At 40.5% G+C, this 17,706-nt stretch overlaps 2 protein-coding genes across 6 annotated transcripts in view; both read right to left on the bottom strand.

Moving 5' to 3' along the window:
- Positions 1–4: 4 nt before the first annotated feature.
- On the bottom strand, positions 5–16,010 carry UBD (ubiquitin like modifier D). Of its 2 annotated transcripts, none has more exons than XM_020974056.2 (2): positions 15,926–16,010; positions 5–766 (listed from the first exon to the last, which is right to left on the bottom strand). In XM_020974056.2, exon 2 carries the CDS (start codon positions 734–736, stop codon positions 299–301), a length of 438 nt encoding a protein of 145 aa, XP_020829715.1. In that variant the 5' UTR covers positions 737–766; positions 15,926–16,010; the 3' UTR covers positions 5–298. The 2 variants fall into 2 exon arrangements, with proteins under 2 accessions (XP_020829715.1, XP_020829714.1); XM_020974055.2 differs by lacking the exon at positions 15,926–16,010 and adding an exon at positions 4,369–4,465.
- GABBR1 (gamma-aminobutyric acid type B receptor subunit 1) overlaps positions 12,019–17,706 on the bottom strand; it is a 65,624-nt gene continuing 59,936 nt past the window's right edge. For 3 of the 4 annotated variants that reach the window (XM_020974049.2, XM_020974047.2, XM_020974050.2), the window contains 2 exons: positions 15,926–16,043; positions 12,019–13,387 (listed from right to left, as the gene is read on the bottom strand). In XM_020974049.2, the coding sequence (XP_020829708.1) occupies positions 15,938–16,043 (106 nt within the window). In that variant the 3' untranslated portion in view covers positions 12,019–13,387; positions 15,926–15,937. The remainder of the gene's footprint in view (positions 13,388–15,925; positions 16,044–17,706) is intronic. The other variant, XM_020974048.2, reaches the window with a different exon arrangement.

Raw genomic sequence — 17,706 nt, 5'->3', positions numbered from 1 at the left:
TGTCTACAAAAAGCATTTAAAGGATTTTATTTAAACATCACACTAGAAATAGACTGCTATAGAATTATTAAGCTTGAAATGAATTCCTTAGTTACTTTTCCTCCAGCCATCTCTTTTTCTACTTGGTCTTTACTACTCCACTACACTACCACCACTATTCCTCTTCCTTCTCTACTTTGTCTACTTCCTTCTGAATTTTTGTTGCAAGATATGAAAGGATCATGTTCAGCATAAGCAGGAATTAGTTGTAAGATTTTGAGTTGTATTTCCTCCTGACTCCAGGCTCCCTTCTCCCTGATTAGCCCCCTATGCACTTCTTGCACAAGAAGAAAATGTTAATATTCAGGATCAAGTAATCAGACATGGTCTTCCCATCCTCTAGCCTCTTGCCATTGCAGTACACAGTCTGGTCCTTGAGGAGCCCTGATGTTATGCCTTTAATGATCTCCTTCACCTGAGCCACTGAGCTGGACCGTCGGATAGAAAATGGGTGCTTCTTTCCTTCATCTGCCTCCATCAGAAATGCCTCCAGCTCTTCATCACTTGGTTTCACCACTTTCAGGGTGAGGTGCATAGTTGTACTAGGGTCGAACCAGTAGTGGGACAACTTTTTTTCAGGGTCTAGGGCCTTGGAGCCCAAGAGGAGCATCTGGTTTTCTGCAGGAACCTTGATTTTAGAACTAATCTGTTCATTAATCTTCTTTACCCTGTCATCCTTCTGAGCAGTGAATCTCATCAGCTCTTGTCCTGAGGAATGTACATTCACCTAGAGACAAAGAACAAAGGAGTAGATATTTTAAAAGCTCATGACTTGCTTCTTTCCACCGTTGATGTCATTGATCAGGTTAGCATATATATATATATTCTTTTCATCTGAAATGCCCTTCCCCTATCTCTGATGTCAATATGTTTCCCATCATTTAAGATCCAACTCACATGCCACTAGTGCTCCGTGAATCCTTCCTTGATACCCCCAGTCAGAAATTGTCTTTCCTTCCTTATACATTTTGTGCCTGCAGAGTAGGCATTTTATATCTCTTGGATGCACTTACAATGCTCTACTTTTATTATCATAATTTGTGGGTGTGTCCACTAGATTACACTAATTTGAGTTTAGCACAGAGCCTGCCACATAGCAAATAGTCTCTTAATAAATGCATATTGACTGACTGACTAATCTTAAGGCAGAGATTATTCATTTGTATTTCCCGCAGTGCCTAGCACAATGCTGTGCTTAGAACAGGTCCTTAAAAGATCTGTTAAGTTCATGATGCCATTTCCTCTCCCTCGACTGGCTTCTGCTTACTTTCATTCAGAAAGCCTTACACAGCTTTTAGTATGTCCCATCACTGAGGTTATGTCCAAAAAAGAAATATTTCCTGCCTTCGAAGAGCTCTGCTCCACTAATCATGGATTCATAGATTGTTAGAGCTGAAAATATCTTTGCAAGGAGATTGGTAGTGCCAACTTCCCTCATTTTATAGAGAAGAAACGTAAATGCAGACAAGGCAAATTCAATCAGAATTTATCAGGCACTTACTGCGTGCAAGGCAGTGTGCTAAGTGTGGAGAATAATGAGGCAGACAGCTTGTGCATCAGGTAGAGTCAGGGAAGACCTCAGCTGAAATCTACCCTCAGATACTTACCAGCAATATGACCCTGGACAAGTCATTTGCTTCCTGCCTCAACTTCCTCATCTATAAAATGGGAATGATAAAAGCACCTGCCTCTCACGGTTATTGTGAGGATAAAACAAGATAATATTTGTAAAGCATTTTACAAACCTTAAAGTGCTGTATAAAAGCTAGCAATTATTATTATTATTCTTTCTATTAATATTTCTATTATTAGAAAGACAAGAAAATCAGGCCCTGTCCTCAAGGAGCATACTTTCCAATGGAGGAAGCAATATATAAATAGCTAAGTACTTAGAGGATATATACAGAGGTAAGGTAATCTGAAAGAGGAAGGCATTAGGAACTAGGGGGACTAGGAAAGGCCCCCTCAAAATCATACACCAAGTTTGTGGCTAAGCTGCTACTTAAATTCAGGTCTCTTGTCTCCTTGACTAGTGCTGTTTATCCTCTACCAGGGCACTTCTGTCCAAACCTGTCCCTATTTCTAGGAAGCACTCTCTGAGTACCACTCCATTCATATTGCTCCCATACTGCCCTTGTTTAAACATTGTTAGAGCTCTTCTTCTGGAATTGCCTTCAGAGCAAGTTTACAAGCCTGATTTGCAAGCCACACAAGATGGCCATAAGCTTGTTTTTGATTGAAAATTGGATCCCTTGATTTGATTACCTACTTTGTTTATCTAATTTGTCTCAATAAGTCTTCAGGAAGTTTCCAAAAATCAAATTAATTCCCTGAAAGATGGAGATTTACTACTATTGAGGCTCCTTCAAGGAATATGTGACTTTAAAAAGATTTCCAAATGAAGACTTCCAAATTGGCTTTGAGCAATGGCAGAATCATTGGAGTGTATTTTAAGCCTCCCTGGGTACAACTTTGAAGGGCAGTGCTTATTTGAATGTTCAGGATCTACTCTAATCTAATCTAATCTAATCTAATCTAATCACCTCATCAGTGTCATTTGCACCATGCTCAGCTACAATTCTTGCTCTATGTTGGTCTAAGCCCTTATGTCTACACTTGATGCAGTTAAGAAGCCACTTGGAGTCAGGAAGAACTGAGTTCAAATCCTGACTTACACTTAACTTCTCTCATCTTCACTTCCCTCACCTAACGCACAAGGTTGTTGTGAGGATCAAAAGAGACAATATATTTAAAGTACATTGTAAACCTTAAAGCATGATGTAGCTTTTTTATAAACTAGCTAATGCTAGTCCTGAGAACTATGCCTGTTACTGTTCTTGTGCCTGCCTGCCTCAAATCTCTCTCCGCTCCAATCTAACCTTCTGATTTTGCTAAAGCACAGGTCTAACCATGTCATTCTCCTACCTGATAAACTCCAGTGGCTTCCTATTCCCTCCAAAATCAAATGCAAAATGCTCTGTTTGGCATTCAAAGCCCTTCATAACTAGCCCCCTCCTACCTTTCCAGTCTTCTTAACACCTTATTCCTTGCCATACACTCTTCAATCCAGTGACTCTGGCCTTCTTGCTGTTTCAAGAACAAGACACTTCTCTTCTCAGCTACGGACATTTCTTCAGGCTGTTCCCCATGCCTGGAATGATCTCTTTCCCCATCTCTACCTACTGGCTCCCCGGCTTCCTTTAAGTCTCAACTAAAATTCCATCTTCTATAGGAAGCCTTTCCCATCCCCTCTTAATTCTAGTGCTTTCTCTCTCTTATTTACTTCCTATTTTTTCCTGTATACATATATATTTGCTTATTGTCTTTCCCATTAGATTGCGAGCTCCTATTGAGTAGTGATTGTCTTGCCTTATTTTTTATCCCCAGAGCTTAGCAAAGTGTCTGGAACATAGCAGGCACTTAATAAATGTTTATTGACAAACTGACTAGATTCTGTGACCACTCCCGATACCAGACTGGGAGCTCCAAAAGGATAAAGGGGTCCGTAGTGAAATTCCACCATTTGAGTTTTCCTGTTTTTCTTTCCCCCATTGCCTCCTCTTTGAAAAGGCAAACACCCTGAGAGGGTAAAAGCATCAAGCAGTTATTACAAAGCTGTTTAAGGTTTATAAAATGCTTTGCCTACATTATCTGATTTGATCCTCTCAACAGATAAGTAGAATTTGATTTCCTACTCTACAGGAGGGATGCCAGCCTTCTCTTGAGCCTAGAAAGCCTAGAAAACCTAGAAAGAAGGGCAAGGAAAAAGAATGTTGGACTATATCTCTAAACTCCACCTAGGATTATAGGCTTTAAAGCTGCATGGGTCCTTAAAGGTCACCTAATTAAACCACTTCATTTTAGAGATGAGGAAACTGAGGCCCATACATGTGAAGGTCCCACAGATATTAACAGACCTGAATCTGAAAGCAAGTCCTTTGGCTACAAAGCAAAGTCAGTGCTCTTTCCACTTCCCTCAACTGGAACATTCCATTCTATTAGAGGAAGAAGCTTAACCTACTTCATACATTGCCAGTGGTCAACCCTGAAAGCACACTTCTTTCCCCACTCCAGTGATCCCTAGTTGAAGTTTGGGAATAAAGTTATGTTTAAGACAGCAGAGTAACTGATTCTTCTTGTTAATCCATGTCCTTCCTCTCATTTAAAAACTCAATTCAAAACTCTTCTATTCCAAGAAGCCTTCTCTGCTAAACATCTCAAGCCTAGAACCTCATCAGCATCCCACCCCAGTCTCCCTTTGTCACACACACACACACACACACACACACACACACACACACACACACACACACACACACACTGACTTACAGAGTAACAAGAGCCATTAGGTGCCATCTCTGAAGCTGAGAATGAATAGAATGAGGAATGAACCTCACTCCCAGACTTGTATACTAAATGGCTGGGGAAGTTGGGGGTGGAGAGAGAAGGTGGAAATTCCCGACCTTGGTTGGCTTTATGTCAACCTTTTATCTGATGCTATTCTCATCAAGCAATTTACTTTCAGTTTTTTTGAGTGAGGGTTGGGGGAGAAGAATGGAAGGAGAGGGGAAAGTCATTCTGAAGTTCTCTTCCAAGGGAGTGGGGAGGGGATAAACTTCATCTAAAGATTATCTACTGGCCCACATGGGAAAAAGCAGCCCCACATTCCTCCATTCTAGCTTTTACCCCCAAGGTCCAAACAATGAGAACCTTTCTCTTAGGCTTCTCCTTTCCAATCACCCTCACCCACATTGTTTCAAGTCTATCTTATTTGGAAAAGTTTCCCTAATTGATCTCACTTGGCTCAGATATATGATTCTGGAACCCTTTAGCACTTAGGAAAAAAATTTCTAATATTCATTTGTGCTTGTTGTAATGATTTTTAAGTATCTTCAGTGGTATTCATGTGGCTCTCTCCTAATATTCCAAAATTTTCATGGAGTCAGGATGTCTGTCTCCCTTTTCCTTAAATTACCCACCATACCTTCAGGTTAAGACTGTGCATACTTAGAATCCAAAGCTAGAAGGGACCTTAACCATCTAGTCTAGCCACCTCATTTTATAGATGAGGAAATTGAAGCCCAGGAGAGTTAATGGATTTGTCTAAGGTGAAGCAATTGGTATGTGGTAAACCCAGGTCCTCTTACTACAAATCCAATGTTTTTCCCACTATTTCTTTCTATATGTTACTGAATGATTGATGGGATGGATGATTGGAATGATTGATTTCAATGTGGCAGGGAAGGATGGTCTGGATAATCTGGAAAGGAAACAAATCTTTAAATTTTTTCTTCAATATTCTTGAGGATTTCACCAAGACCACCACCACCACTCCCATCCATCCTATTCAGCTGTCATTTAGATGTCTTCTCAGTCCAATATGATGTTGAATTCCACACTTTCCCTGATCCAGTCACTCTCTTTCTGCCTTCCTCTCCAAGTCTCCTACTAACATCTAAGAGCTGAAAACTTCAAACACAACAGAGGTTTTACTACTTCATTTGGAAGTGATACTGAGCAGAAGATGAAGAAGTATGCAAATTGTACAATCTTAACCAACTCACTAAACCTCTCTGAATCTTGATCTATCTGCCCATACAAAGAATCATTATCATCCTTCTTAATCTGCCAGAACTGGGGTGGGAGCAAATATATAAATATATAAAGTTGCTGTAGGTGTTATGTTGCATAACTAACAAGTGTCTGAGGCTAGGTTTGAACTCAGATCTTCCTGACTCCAGGCCCAGTGCTCTATCCATTGTAACACCTAACTACCCTGTATGTAAAAGTACTTTCTGATAAATCCTCATTGTTGAAACAATTCTTCATCTTAGTTTCACTATTGTATTGTATTATTGAACAAGGTCTTTGCTCATTTGTGTGATTTCCTTCTTGGGTAAGGTCCCTGTCGTACCCTGAATGTTTCCAAGTCTGCACTGCATCTTTCAACCATACAGCTGCATAGCTTCCAATGAGATTTCAAGATTCTGACACATCACCAGTGGCTAGGAGGAATTCCCTAGAACAAGGTGAAAGTGATAATGAAACAAATAGTGTTTCCAGAAATTGAAGTGGATACAAGAAATAACAACGCCCTAATGAAGTAGGAGGAAAAGAAGTCTTTACATTTATTGAATGCTTTATGCTTCTCCAAATGGTTTCATGTATATTAACCTGCTAGATTTTCACACTAACCTTTAAAGGAAGGTAAAGAGTCCAGGATTAGCCATCCTTCTCTTTCCCACTACTCCTTCCCCAACAAAAGTTCTCTGTCTCTCTGATTCCAATGGGGGTAGAGGAGGCAAAGACCAGGGAACACATGACTGACAAATCTGATGAGGAAAGCAGACAGCCAACAGACATGTATAAAGTACTTACTATCTGTCAAGCACTGTACTAAGTACTGGGGATACAAAAAAAAGTCAAAACCAGGTCCCTTCCCTCAAGGAGCTCACTTTTCCACAGTCACTTGTTCAGGGTCACTCGGGTAGTTAAGTGTCTGAGGCCAGATTTGAACTCAGGAAGATGAGTCTTCCTGATTCTAAGTCCAGCATTTTAATCTGCTTTACTACCTAGCTATCATCATCATCATCATCATAAGATCCAGTATTTGTACAGTGTTTTAAGGTTTGTGAAATGCTTTGCAAACATCTCATTTTATTCTCACAATACCCCTTAGAGGTAGGTAGAAATAGTATCCCCATTTTAAAGATGAGGAAACTGAGGCAATGGTTAAATGATTTGCCCAGAGTTATATAGCTAGAAAGTTTATGAGGTAGTATTTAAACTCCATCTTTCTCTACTAGAAGTCCAAGGCTCTTTACACCACCATAGCAAGAGATGAGAGAGAGAGAGAGAGAGAGAGAGAGAGAGAGAGAGAGAGAGAGAGAGAGAGAGAGAAAAGAGATAGGGAGTCGGAGAGTGAGAGTTAGGAGACAGCAGAGAAACTATTGTGAAAAATGATTTTTCCTAGTAATCATTATCTTGGAGACTCAGATCTTCCCCTTATCCCCCTTTCTTCCAAAATTCAGTTTCCTGCTCATTGTGTTGCCTAGACACATCTGGAAAAATGTTGATTCCTCCCTATAGTCAAGACAGGTGATATGGAAATTAATGTCTCTTTGACTAAGATTAAGTGACCCAAGTCACATATCCCAAAATCTTCTAAACTAATCTTACATCATTTTAATATAGCCCGCCTCCCAGTATGTTGACCAATCAGAGTTGATTGACACCCTTTGGGAACAACATATTCTTCGAAGGTCATATAACTGTCCCCCAAATTCCCAAATTGGATCAGATCTGTACTGGCTGGGGGGGGGGGCAGTTCTGGCCTGCAACTCCCATGCAATGCATTCATGTCGCCAGTTTGAGAGAAATTAAAAACATGGACATGACCTAATTTTGTTTGTCTCTTTCTTAAAACAAAGGCTGACACTACGTAGAGGAAATATATTAACATGTTGAAGGGAACAAATCCAGAAATATCACAGAAGTGGGGAACAGAGAGCTAAATTAAATCTGAAAGGTTTTCCTGGGGATTTCCTGATCCAAAGTGTGCTCAGCTTCCAATAATATTCACCATTTCTAGGAAACCAAAAGGGGTATCGCTTTGCCTTCGCCTCCTCTTGTGTGGTACACTGCATCCCCAAATTACCTCCACAGAGATTTTCCAGGTGAAGGGTGCTCTTGCTCCTCATCTCTTTAAGTCGAGCCTTACGCTGAAGTCTTCATTACCATTGCAATACTACTTATTCTCTATTCTCTAATAAAGCCATTCAGGGATAGGGTCACACATTTGGGGTTAGAAGGGATTTTAGAGTACCAAATTTAACCCCTTTACAGATGAAAATGGTGAGGCCCAAAATGGTGAAATATTTCCCAAGTAGTCACACATGTAATAAGAAACAGAACCAGGATCTGAATCCAAGTCTTCTGACTTCAAATACAGCACTTCTGCATTCTGGCCCGAAACATAATAGGCACATAATAAATGCTGGTTTGCTTGATTTCCCTCCCCCTTCCACCTCCCATTTCTCAGTTACCCTTCAACCAACTCCAGTAAGGAAGCAGAGAAAAAGTGTGGAGGGAGACTTGAAGGGAGGGACAGGGAGTGATGGTAGCTGTCTTTAAATATTTGTAGGAATGCCACCCAGAAAAGACATTACAATCATTTTGTCTAGTTTCAGAGCAGTGCAAGGTGGAAAGGACAGAACAATTCAATAATATCCAGCATCTGTATAGTGCTTTAAAGTTTGCAAAATGTTTAGTAAACGTTATCTCATTATCTCAATAGCAATAGCTATTCTGTCCTAACTCCCAGGATGACTTCTACTTCAGAAGCCTTCTCAAAGTGCCAGCATCCATCCCATTGGCCTCCTCCTCCCACCGAGTTTCTCTCTATCTGAAAAAGTTCCCACACCAGCCAAGCTCACTTCAGACCCCAGCTCAGCCCCTGACTCTCCCCACTACTTTTCCACCTTCTCTCCTTATCCTCCTTTTAAAGCTCCCTTTTATCTATTGTATTCCCCGACAGAATGTGAGCTCCTGGAGGGCAGGGACTGATTTTGTTTTGAGAAGGTTTTTTGTTTATTTGTTTGTTTTAGTGGGGTAGAGTTTGCTTCTATTTGTATTCCTAGCACTTAATGAGGTACCTAGAACAGAATAAGTACTTAATAAATACTTATCTAGCTAGCTAGCTATCTGAGGCAACTAGGTGACACAGTGGATAGAGAGGCCTGGCTCTGGAGTCAGGAAGACTTGAGTTCAACTCAGAACTCAAATGTAGCCTAAGTGACCCTGAGCAAGTCTTTCAACCTCTATCTGCCTCAGTTTCCTCAAGTGTAAAATGAGGGTGATAGTAATAATAATACTTACCTCCCAGGGTTATTGTGAGGATCAAATGAGTTCATATTTGTAAAGTGCTTAGCACAGTAGGTACTTAAAATTCTTTCCATTCCCTATCTACTTCTTACATGTGTTTCTATGCTATTTTACATTGCTATTAAAGTACATGGCCACTAACTCTGATTTGTGTGCAAGCCTACAAGTGTGTAGTTGGGGATTGAGAAAGGGAAAGTTATCCCAGAGAGAGAAGAGAATTTTACCAGTAGACTGGGGTGAGCATGTGCCAGCAACCGTGTGGGGGTCTATGAGCTGAAGAAGGTGTTCTCATGGGAAAGGTCAGGAGAACAACTTCTGAATGACTGAGATAAGATTCTCCTGACTAAATTTCCTCAATATGAATATGCCACCTGGCAGACTTTAAGCCTGGCTCAATGCAATTGGCCATCTTACATAACTTCTGCCTGGAATTGTCATGAACTTAGGGAACATGGTTCCTTTACTATAGTTATGTCTCTATTCTCTTATGGCAAATTTCTATAACCAAAAAGTTTTATAAGCACAATATTAAATAGTAGATTGAGACTGGAACATCTGAAGTTATTATGGCAAAATGCAAGTATAAAATTGAGCTATTTGAGCTAGAATTTTAGAAGTAAGTATTTAGCAGGGGCAGCTAGGTGGCACAGTGGATAGAGTGCCGGCCTTGAAGTCAGGAGGACCTGAGTTCAAATCCGGCCTCAGACCAAACACTTGACACTTACTAGTTGTGTGACTCTGGGCAAGGCACTTAACCCCAATTGCCTAACAAAAAAAAAAAAGTAAGTATTTAGCCTTGACATCTGTTCCTAGTATATATTCCTGTATAAGTTAGGGTCCTTTAATTCCTCATAATGGTATGGGGATAATTAGGTCAAGGACTTGTGAAACCAGGATATTATTTTGTTACTCAGTTAATATCATACCTGTCTCAGTTTTGTTACAATTAGTAAATTTTGAAAGAAGAATGGCTTGTGGTCTATCTTGTAAATACCTTAAAAGAAACATCCACTTTAATTAGGGGTTCTTTATTTGAACATGACCAGAAGTTAGAATTATTTTATTACTTGATATGTACTGTTTTAAAATTGATCACTCAGTGTATTACGTATTTTTATAAAAAGTGTTCATCTTATCCTCCTGATAGGGGAATGAATAATGAATTAATGCTAATTTGCCTTTTTTTTTAGTTTCTTAAACATGACAACTGGACAAGGTTCCAATTTTGATTTTATAATAATAGAGACACAAGGATTGAGTTAACTTTCATTATTTGACCTGGTTATTGTAATTTAAAATTGTGTTAAGATCAATTTTGTAGGTGATTTCAACAAAGAAAGAAAATCCCTCTCTCTCTCTCTCTCTCTCTCTCTCTCTCTCTCTTTCTCTCTCTCTCTCTCTCTCTCTCTCTCTCCAAGGAGTCTTTAAGAAGAGAGTCTGCTGGAGACTGCTTAAATAACACTCGGACCAGAAAACTTCATCAGAAGATGTCCCCCCAGACAGCTGTATAAGATGAGACTTCTGAGCCTTAATGGACAATTTATTTATTTTGTACTTTTCTCCTCTGCTATTTACTTACTAAAGGTACTGCCCCCATGATTTGTCAATGTGTCAATCGATTTCTCCCTCCCCTCTCCCATGTTGTTATAAGTTCCCCAAAACCACTGGATGAAGTGTTGACCATATCAGTTAATGATTCATGGAGAAGGCTATGGCTCTCATTAGAATCACATAGGGGAATGTGAAAATGATTTCTCTTGGTAATCTGTGTCTTGGAGACTCAGAGCTCCCAGCCCCCCTTCTGCTCCTGAAATATTCTTCACAAGGACATTACTGATAATAAGCTTATCCTGGTCAAACTCCAGGAGTTTGAATTGATTTAATTGAATTGATTTAATCTGCTCAGGTTTGAGTGGAGACAGATTCCAAGACTGGGGGTGGTATTGTTGCAGTGTGAGAGGTTGAGAGGTTATGACCCCTCAAAGACTGGAGCACAGGATGGGTCCTCTGGAATGAATTCGCAGACTCAAGCATTCTTTAAGTCAAGGTGGCAAAGATTTACTGTTACGCTTTTCAGCCGGCAAGGATTCTTAGGATCCTGCAACCTTAGAGAGGCACAGTTAAAGTTTATATAGGATAAAATACAATAAAACATGTGCCAAATATGCTAACTAGATGATTCAGGGTGGGATTAGGGAGTGGTTAAGGAGTGGTCAGTTCTTAAAAGAACATGCACTTCTTGAACCTACTGCACAGCGTTTTAGCAAGAGTTCACTGGGAAAAGCCCACAAGGAGGATCACATGGAGGTGAGGTTTTAGGCCTGCTACTTCACTAAGTTAGCTAGAGTTCAGGGTAACTGAGAGTTGTCCAGTCTGCTACCAATCAATGTCTTGTTTGACAAGATAGATGTAGGGAGTATACATATGTCTTAAGTACAGAATACAAATAATGAGAAGCCCAGGATGTAGATAATGAGGTAGGGCGGTAGTATGTTAACTAATAATTCCTTCAGGTGCTATTTGGAACTATACCAGGGAAAGAGATAAGGGTCTTGCTGGGGCCCACTCATGAGTAATTGCTAGGCACAGTGTCCTTGGGCTGGGGAGAAACTGTCAGGGACAGTGTTTCTGAGGCTAGGGAGAAATTGGAGTCCAAGCACAAGCACCGAAACACAAGCACCCAAGTACCCCATCAGTATTTCCTCTGTCCAGATGTTGAGTGATACCAGTCCCTGTTGACCAAGACAGTGACTTAAGTCATGTAATCAAGACCTCATTTTAATATAGTCCACCTCCTGGTATGTCAACCAATCAGGGCTAATTGGTATCCCTTGGGAACATCTACTCTTTGAAGGGCATATAACCCTGTACTACCAAATCCCAAATCAAGCTAGTTCTGAACTAGCCTTCTTAGGGGGCCCAACAGAAGGGGTCAAAGTTCCTTATGGAACTTCCAAGCTAACGAGGATGATGATAATGCTTATATGGAAAAGGGACAGAGAAAGGAATGCCAAGTATGCTAATTAGGTAGGTGTAAGTAGTCTGGGTTGGGCCATGTGCCTGGGGCGGAGAAGTCAGTGATCTGGATTTCTGGGGTAAATGGGAAAATTCAGGCAGTGCACAGAGATACCTTTATTGAGGGGACGAGACAGTTCTGTTCACACAAAGGTTTGCCAGAGGCATGGTCCTTGAGGATATGGTGCCAGGAAAAAAGTCAGCATAGTAGCTCCTGGGTTAGCACCCCTGTGTCTGTACTGCTAGCCTTTATCTAAGGAATTACAAGGTTAACTCTATATGTGGCTGTAACAAGGAGAGAATTTTCTCACAGGGGCCCACCAAGATTAGGGATGCTTCCAGAGACAGAGTCTTTGCCTTTTGGGGTCCAGGTCCCACCACCCCATTATTATGATGCTCTCTTGTTTTATGACATTCATTTGTTTTTGGCTGACAGAATCCAGACATCCTGGGGGTATTCTCTTGCCTTAAATAAGAAATCATAAATCATAAGAAATCAAACTTTAACCTTGGCTAACAAAACTACAGACATCCTGAGTCAGGGATACTTCCTTGCTTATTGGGAACCATAACCCTGACTAACCAAAAACACAGGCATCTTGAGTCAAGGGGGAGGGAGGAGAGAACACTTCCTCACTCTATAGGTATAGAATCTGCTTCAGCTAAACCTTTTTTTGAGCTCAGCTGCTGATTGTAGCTCCCATGCATTCATATGCATGCCCACTCACGAAATAAACTTGAATACACCCTAATTCTGCTTGTTTTTTAGCCCAAACTCTGGAGGTTGACAAGACATAAAATAATGACTAAAACTGGCCCTGGAGAACAAATGAGAAAATGCATCACCCTCCGCTGCATAAGTAGGTGACTAGAGGTGTGGAAAATTCAGAGTGTGTTCATACGTGTTCATAGATGGCTATTTTTGCTAAACTATTATTCTCTTTAAAAAAAATCTCTTGCAAGAATATGCCCTTAATGAGGAGACATTTAAAAACTGTCAATAAAAATTTATTTTTTCTAAAAGTTCTATTAAGTGTACCCCCTGCATGTCTTTTGTTCATTGTAGGAAGCCGCCTACCTTGCCTACCTCTAGTCTTGCCCCTACCCCTTGATGTTGCCTTTTTCCACTCCCATTCATGCATATCTAGGAAAAAGTTTTATAAAACGATAGGACTTTTCAGAAGTTCTGCAATACCATGGTATGACAGGAGGAAGTCTGGATGGAGGCAGGAGCCCTGAGTTTGACTTTAAGCTAATTTACACCTGGTCATTTCATTGAAGTAAAACTGTCTATAAAAGGCTTCACTTATAATGCCCTTTTCCTGACCAGTTTAATTTCTAAGATGTAGCCTTCATAATTCCACGAATATAAAGCTTGGTCAGAAAGCTCCTCTGGACTCTGGATAGTTGCATAAACAATCTTTTCTGCCAAGGTCTTGATCCTGACAATCTGGATAGAAAATGAAAATTATTTGACTTACTTCAAAGAACCTACTACTACTCCCTTCCTCCTCTCCCCACACACCACAAAATCCTCCCTACCTCTCAAGGGAAAGGACTGGAAGAGAGGGATACTGGAGGCTTTAAAAACTTAGAAAGGATTAGCAAGGAGTAAAGATTCACGGGCTCCTCAAGTGTATGAGAAAGGGAAACCAGAGGGAATCTGGATGTTCTGGTCTTTGCTATCAGGCAAAAGATAACCAATTTTATCTGGCATTGTCAATTGCTTCCTTGCTATTCATTTCCCTGAGCTATTTCTCTCTTCACCCTCATCAAGAGCCCTAGAAGCTAATTGCTGACTTGGGCCCTAGATTCTGCACCCATCCCAAACCCTCCCTAGGGTCTTCAAAGAATTAATGAGCTACATCTCTCCAGGGGATGAGAGATCAGGGATCTGTTCCTCCTCAATCACTGTAACCTCCTTCTAATACCACAATGAAGTCTCTTTCATGCCTTTCATTTCCTCTTGCTTAGCTGGTGAGATTGTAAGGTGGCCATTACTCTAAATTTGAGGCCTTTTCCCCACCAATCAAGAAGTCAACCATTACTTAAGATTTTGCCAGTCCCCAACCCCTTGCATCTGCACCAAACTACCCAGACCAGGGAGATTTTGTTGAGTAAGAACCCCCTAAGTTTTATCTAAACTATAACCCCCATTGCCTCTGAAAAAGTGGTTTATAGCAGTTTCCCCTTATTCTCTTTTCTATTCTCATCTTAATGGGTTAATTGGAGCTAGGCACTGGGCTGAGAGCTCTTTGGCTCATAGTGGAGCTCCAGCAGCAAGACACCTAGGAGATTTTTGTCACTGACTCAGAGTAAGTGGAAAATTTGATCTCTGGTTGCCTAAGAGGGGTAAGTTTGGCAGTAAGCAAAAAGGAGGTTTTGTCTCCAATTTATGGAACAGACAAGAATCCCTGGGTGAGATGGTTTGAGGAGAGCTATAAATAGAGTTGGGGGGGGGAAGACAGAAAAGAGGGAAGAGAGAAAACGAATCATGTAAGACCACATGCACTCAAATACTATAGACAAAGTCCTGTTAAATGAGTGAGGCAAGAGAAAGAAGGCAAAGAGAAACAAGTCACAAAGAGACAAAGAGATAGCCTAAAGAGATACAGAGATAAACAGGTCAGAATAGAAAGAGAAATAAAAAGAGGAGAGAAAAAGTGAGATACGTATGCAAAGAAATGATTAGATAGCTAGATAATGAAGATTCCTTCAAGCAAGGAATGGAGGGAGACAGAGACAAAATACATACATACATACATACATACATACATACATACATATATATATTTTTTTTGGGGGGGAAGGGGCCTTCAAAGGCATGGTTGATGGTCATCAGTCAGTGAAGAATTCATTCATTGCAATCCTGCCTAGAGGCAAGTCTAGACTATGACCAAGCTGACCTCTCAGGGGTAGTTGACCTTACTATTGACCCCACTATTAAGTGTTGCCTGTTGCATTCAGGACACCATTAACCCCCCATTTGACCCATGGAACAATCTCAATCTCTTACCTCTGAGATTTGGCCTAAGCAGGTCTCAGCTCTTTTCTCCTTAATTCCAAAGACCAAGGCCACCTCCCCCAAGAACTTCCTTGATCCCCTATGACTCTAATGCTTATGAACTTGTGTTCTCTGCATTCAATTTATTTTTTAAATTTTTTCATTTTCTTTCTGTTTTTTCCCATTACTGTATTTCTTCTGTCTCTCCAACTAGACCAAAGGCTTTTCAAATGTATGGATCATGTCTCCCATTTCTTTTCTCTGGGTCATTTCAGTGGGTTTACACATAGTGTGAAAGAGACTTTCTGAACCAGTTAAGCTTCCCAAAAGAGGAAAATTCTATATCTCAGGCTCAGAACAGATGACTAAATCTAGCCATTTGCCCCAAGTTTGTAGAATGGTTGTAAGGGAGAACAGGGTAATGATGAAGATAGGAGCTAAATCCTAAAAAGGAAAAACCCTGGACTTTTCCACATGGCCAAATCTCTGCCATTTGCCTGAGGCTATAATCCCATCAACTGGCCTTTCTTTGTAGCTATACCCAATCTCCCGATTCTGTTACCCTGGACCTAGCCTAGCCCTCCTTATGGCCCCCAGCCATTGCCACACTTAATCCTAGCTAGGCTCCATTGTCCAGGTCCCAGGAGTTCTGTTCACCCTAGCTTACTGCCACTCCCATTCAGATCTTCCTTAGACCCCTCCTCCAGTCACCTCAAACTACTTAGCCACTCCTAGATCCCTCCCACAGTCTTTCTGTATATAAGGTCCATCTTGTCTCCATTAAGAGGCTCTGATTCTTATAATCTAGCCACTGCTGAGATTTTTACAATCTGGCCACTAGCTCACAGGTGCTCAGATTCCTTAAGAGTCTGGCCAACATGGTGGATCTTTAATAGATCTTGTCTTTGGCTGAAAGAAGGCTTGGGTTGAATTCTTTCGGACAGGACCCACGTGTTGTGATCTTGGGGTTCCAGTACTCCTCACCTTTAGACCTCATCAGTAAAAGTGTGTGGATGGTGCTGCTCCCATTCTTGCTCCCAGAAAAACAAATGCCAAGCAGATATCATATACACACATTCTCCGGGTCTTGAACTTCATTTTCCTAAACAAAGAAATTTTTTTTATTATTATAATTTTTTGGTAATATCCCTGTCATCTAAAAAGAGCAGAACATAGGAAAAGAGGAGACACAGTCCATGCTCTCCCTTTTACTCAATCAATTAATCAGGACATCTTGAGTTTTCTTACTCACATTTACAAATTTCTTATCAAAAGGGTAGAGGATAGTGGTGGTAGTTAACGGAGTTGAAAGGATGGCTACTGTACATTATATAACATTGTGTCTATGGGAAGAGGTGTCAGTACAGAGGTAGTAAGTGCAGTTGGTTCACTGAATAAGAAAAGGGATGGAAAAATACCCTAATTGCTGTGTTTTGACAAGTTCACAAGCACGAACAACATGCATTTTAAAAGCTTGAGGAATATCTCAGTTCTCTCTCTCTCTTCTCTCTCTCTCTCTCTCTCTCTCTCTCTTCTGTCTCTCTCTCTCATTTTCCAGAGCCCAGATCAAAGCTAGGCCATGAATAATAAAAGCTCCCCAGGAGGTTTTATTCTCCTGGGCTTCTCTGACCACCCCAAGTTAGAGAAAACCCTCTTTGTGGTAGTACTGACTTCCTACTTCATGAGTCTGGTTGGCAACACTCTCATCATCTTACTATCTATCCTGGACTCCAAACTCCACACTCCCATGTACTTCTTTATTTCCAACCTCTCTTTCCTAGATCTCTGCTTCACCACAAGCTGTTTTCCCCAGTTGTTGTTCAACCTCTGGGGTCCAGAGAAGACCATCAGCTTTAATGGCTGTGCCTGGCCCTAGGGACCACTGAGTCACTCACTCCTATTTCCTCCTCTGCAAAATGAAGGAAATGGGTTAGATGGCCTCTGAAGTGCCTTCAGACTTGAAATCTGTGATCTTATGATCCTGTCAACTTTTTCAATGGTATCTACATTTTTATTCCTATTTTGCTTCTTCATGGTTTTTCTTCTTCTTCTACTCCTTTTGTTTTTTCATCTTAATGGAAAAAAATTTACAGATTCACAGAAGGTCTCTGGGCATAGATAGAAACTATCTGATTTGACTGGTTACTGATCAAAAGTACCCAACAAGCTGTATACAGAGTTTTCTTTTTCTCCTTTTGTTTAGCTGTTATTTTTGATTTTATTTTTAGTTCTGAATTCTTTCCCTTCCACTTACCCTTTTCCCAGTCACTGAGAAGGCAAAAAAAAAAAACCATTTACAGATATATATAGTCAAGCAAAATAAATTCCTGCATTAACCATGTCCAAGAAAAGGAAACATACTTCAATCTCTACTCTGAGTCTATTAGTTCTCTATACGGAGCTAGGTAGCACGTTTCATCATTAGCCCTTTTGAATTGCAGTTGATTCCATTATATTGATTAGAGTTCCTGAGTCTGTCAAAGTTGTTCATCTTTGCTATATTGTCATTATTGTCTTGGTTCTGCTCACTTCGCTTTATATCAATTCATATGTCTTTGTAAGTCTTTCTAAAACCATCCCTTTCACTATTTCTTACAGCACAATAGTACTCTAGCACCTTCCATAAACTGTTTGGCCATTCCCCAATTTTTTGACACGCCCTCAATCTCTAATTTCTTGGAGACTGGAGATACTGGACACAACAAAAAGAGCTTCTATAAATATTTGTGTGTATATGAGTGCTTCTTTTTTTTTTTAAATCTCTT

Source organism: Phascolarctos cinereus, unplaced genomic scaffold, assembly GCF_003287225.1.
Source record: "Phascolarctos cinereus isolate Bilbo 61053 unplaced genomic scaffold, phaCin_HiC Scaffold_5;HRSCAF=322, whole genome shotgun sequence".
Taxonomy (NCBI): domain Eukaryota; kingdom Metazoa; phylum Chordata; class Mammalia; order Diprotodontia; family Phascolarctidae; genus Phascolarctos; species Phascolarctos cinereus.
Note: the sequence above shows the minus strand (reverse complement) of the source record. Positions and strands in the feature narration are given on the sequence as shown.

Excerpts from the sequence above, each read along its gene's own strand:
- UBD (XM_020974055.2), bottom strand. The coding sequence starts at position 4,395 with ATGGCACCTAATGGCTCTTGTTACTCT. Across the intron at positions 767-4,368 it reads CTAATGGCTCTTGTTACTCT|GTGAATGTACATTCCTCAGG; the intron begins GTAAGTCAGTGT and ends CTTTGTCTCTAG.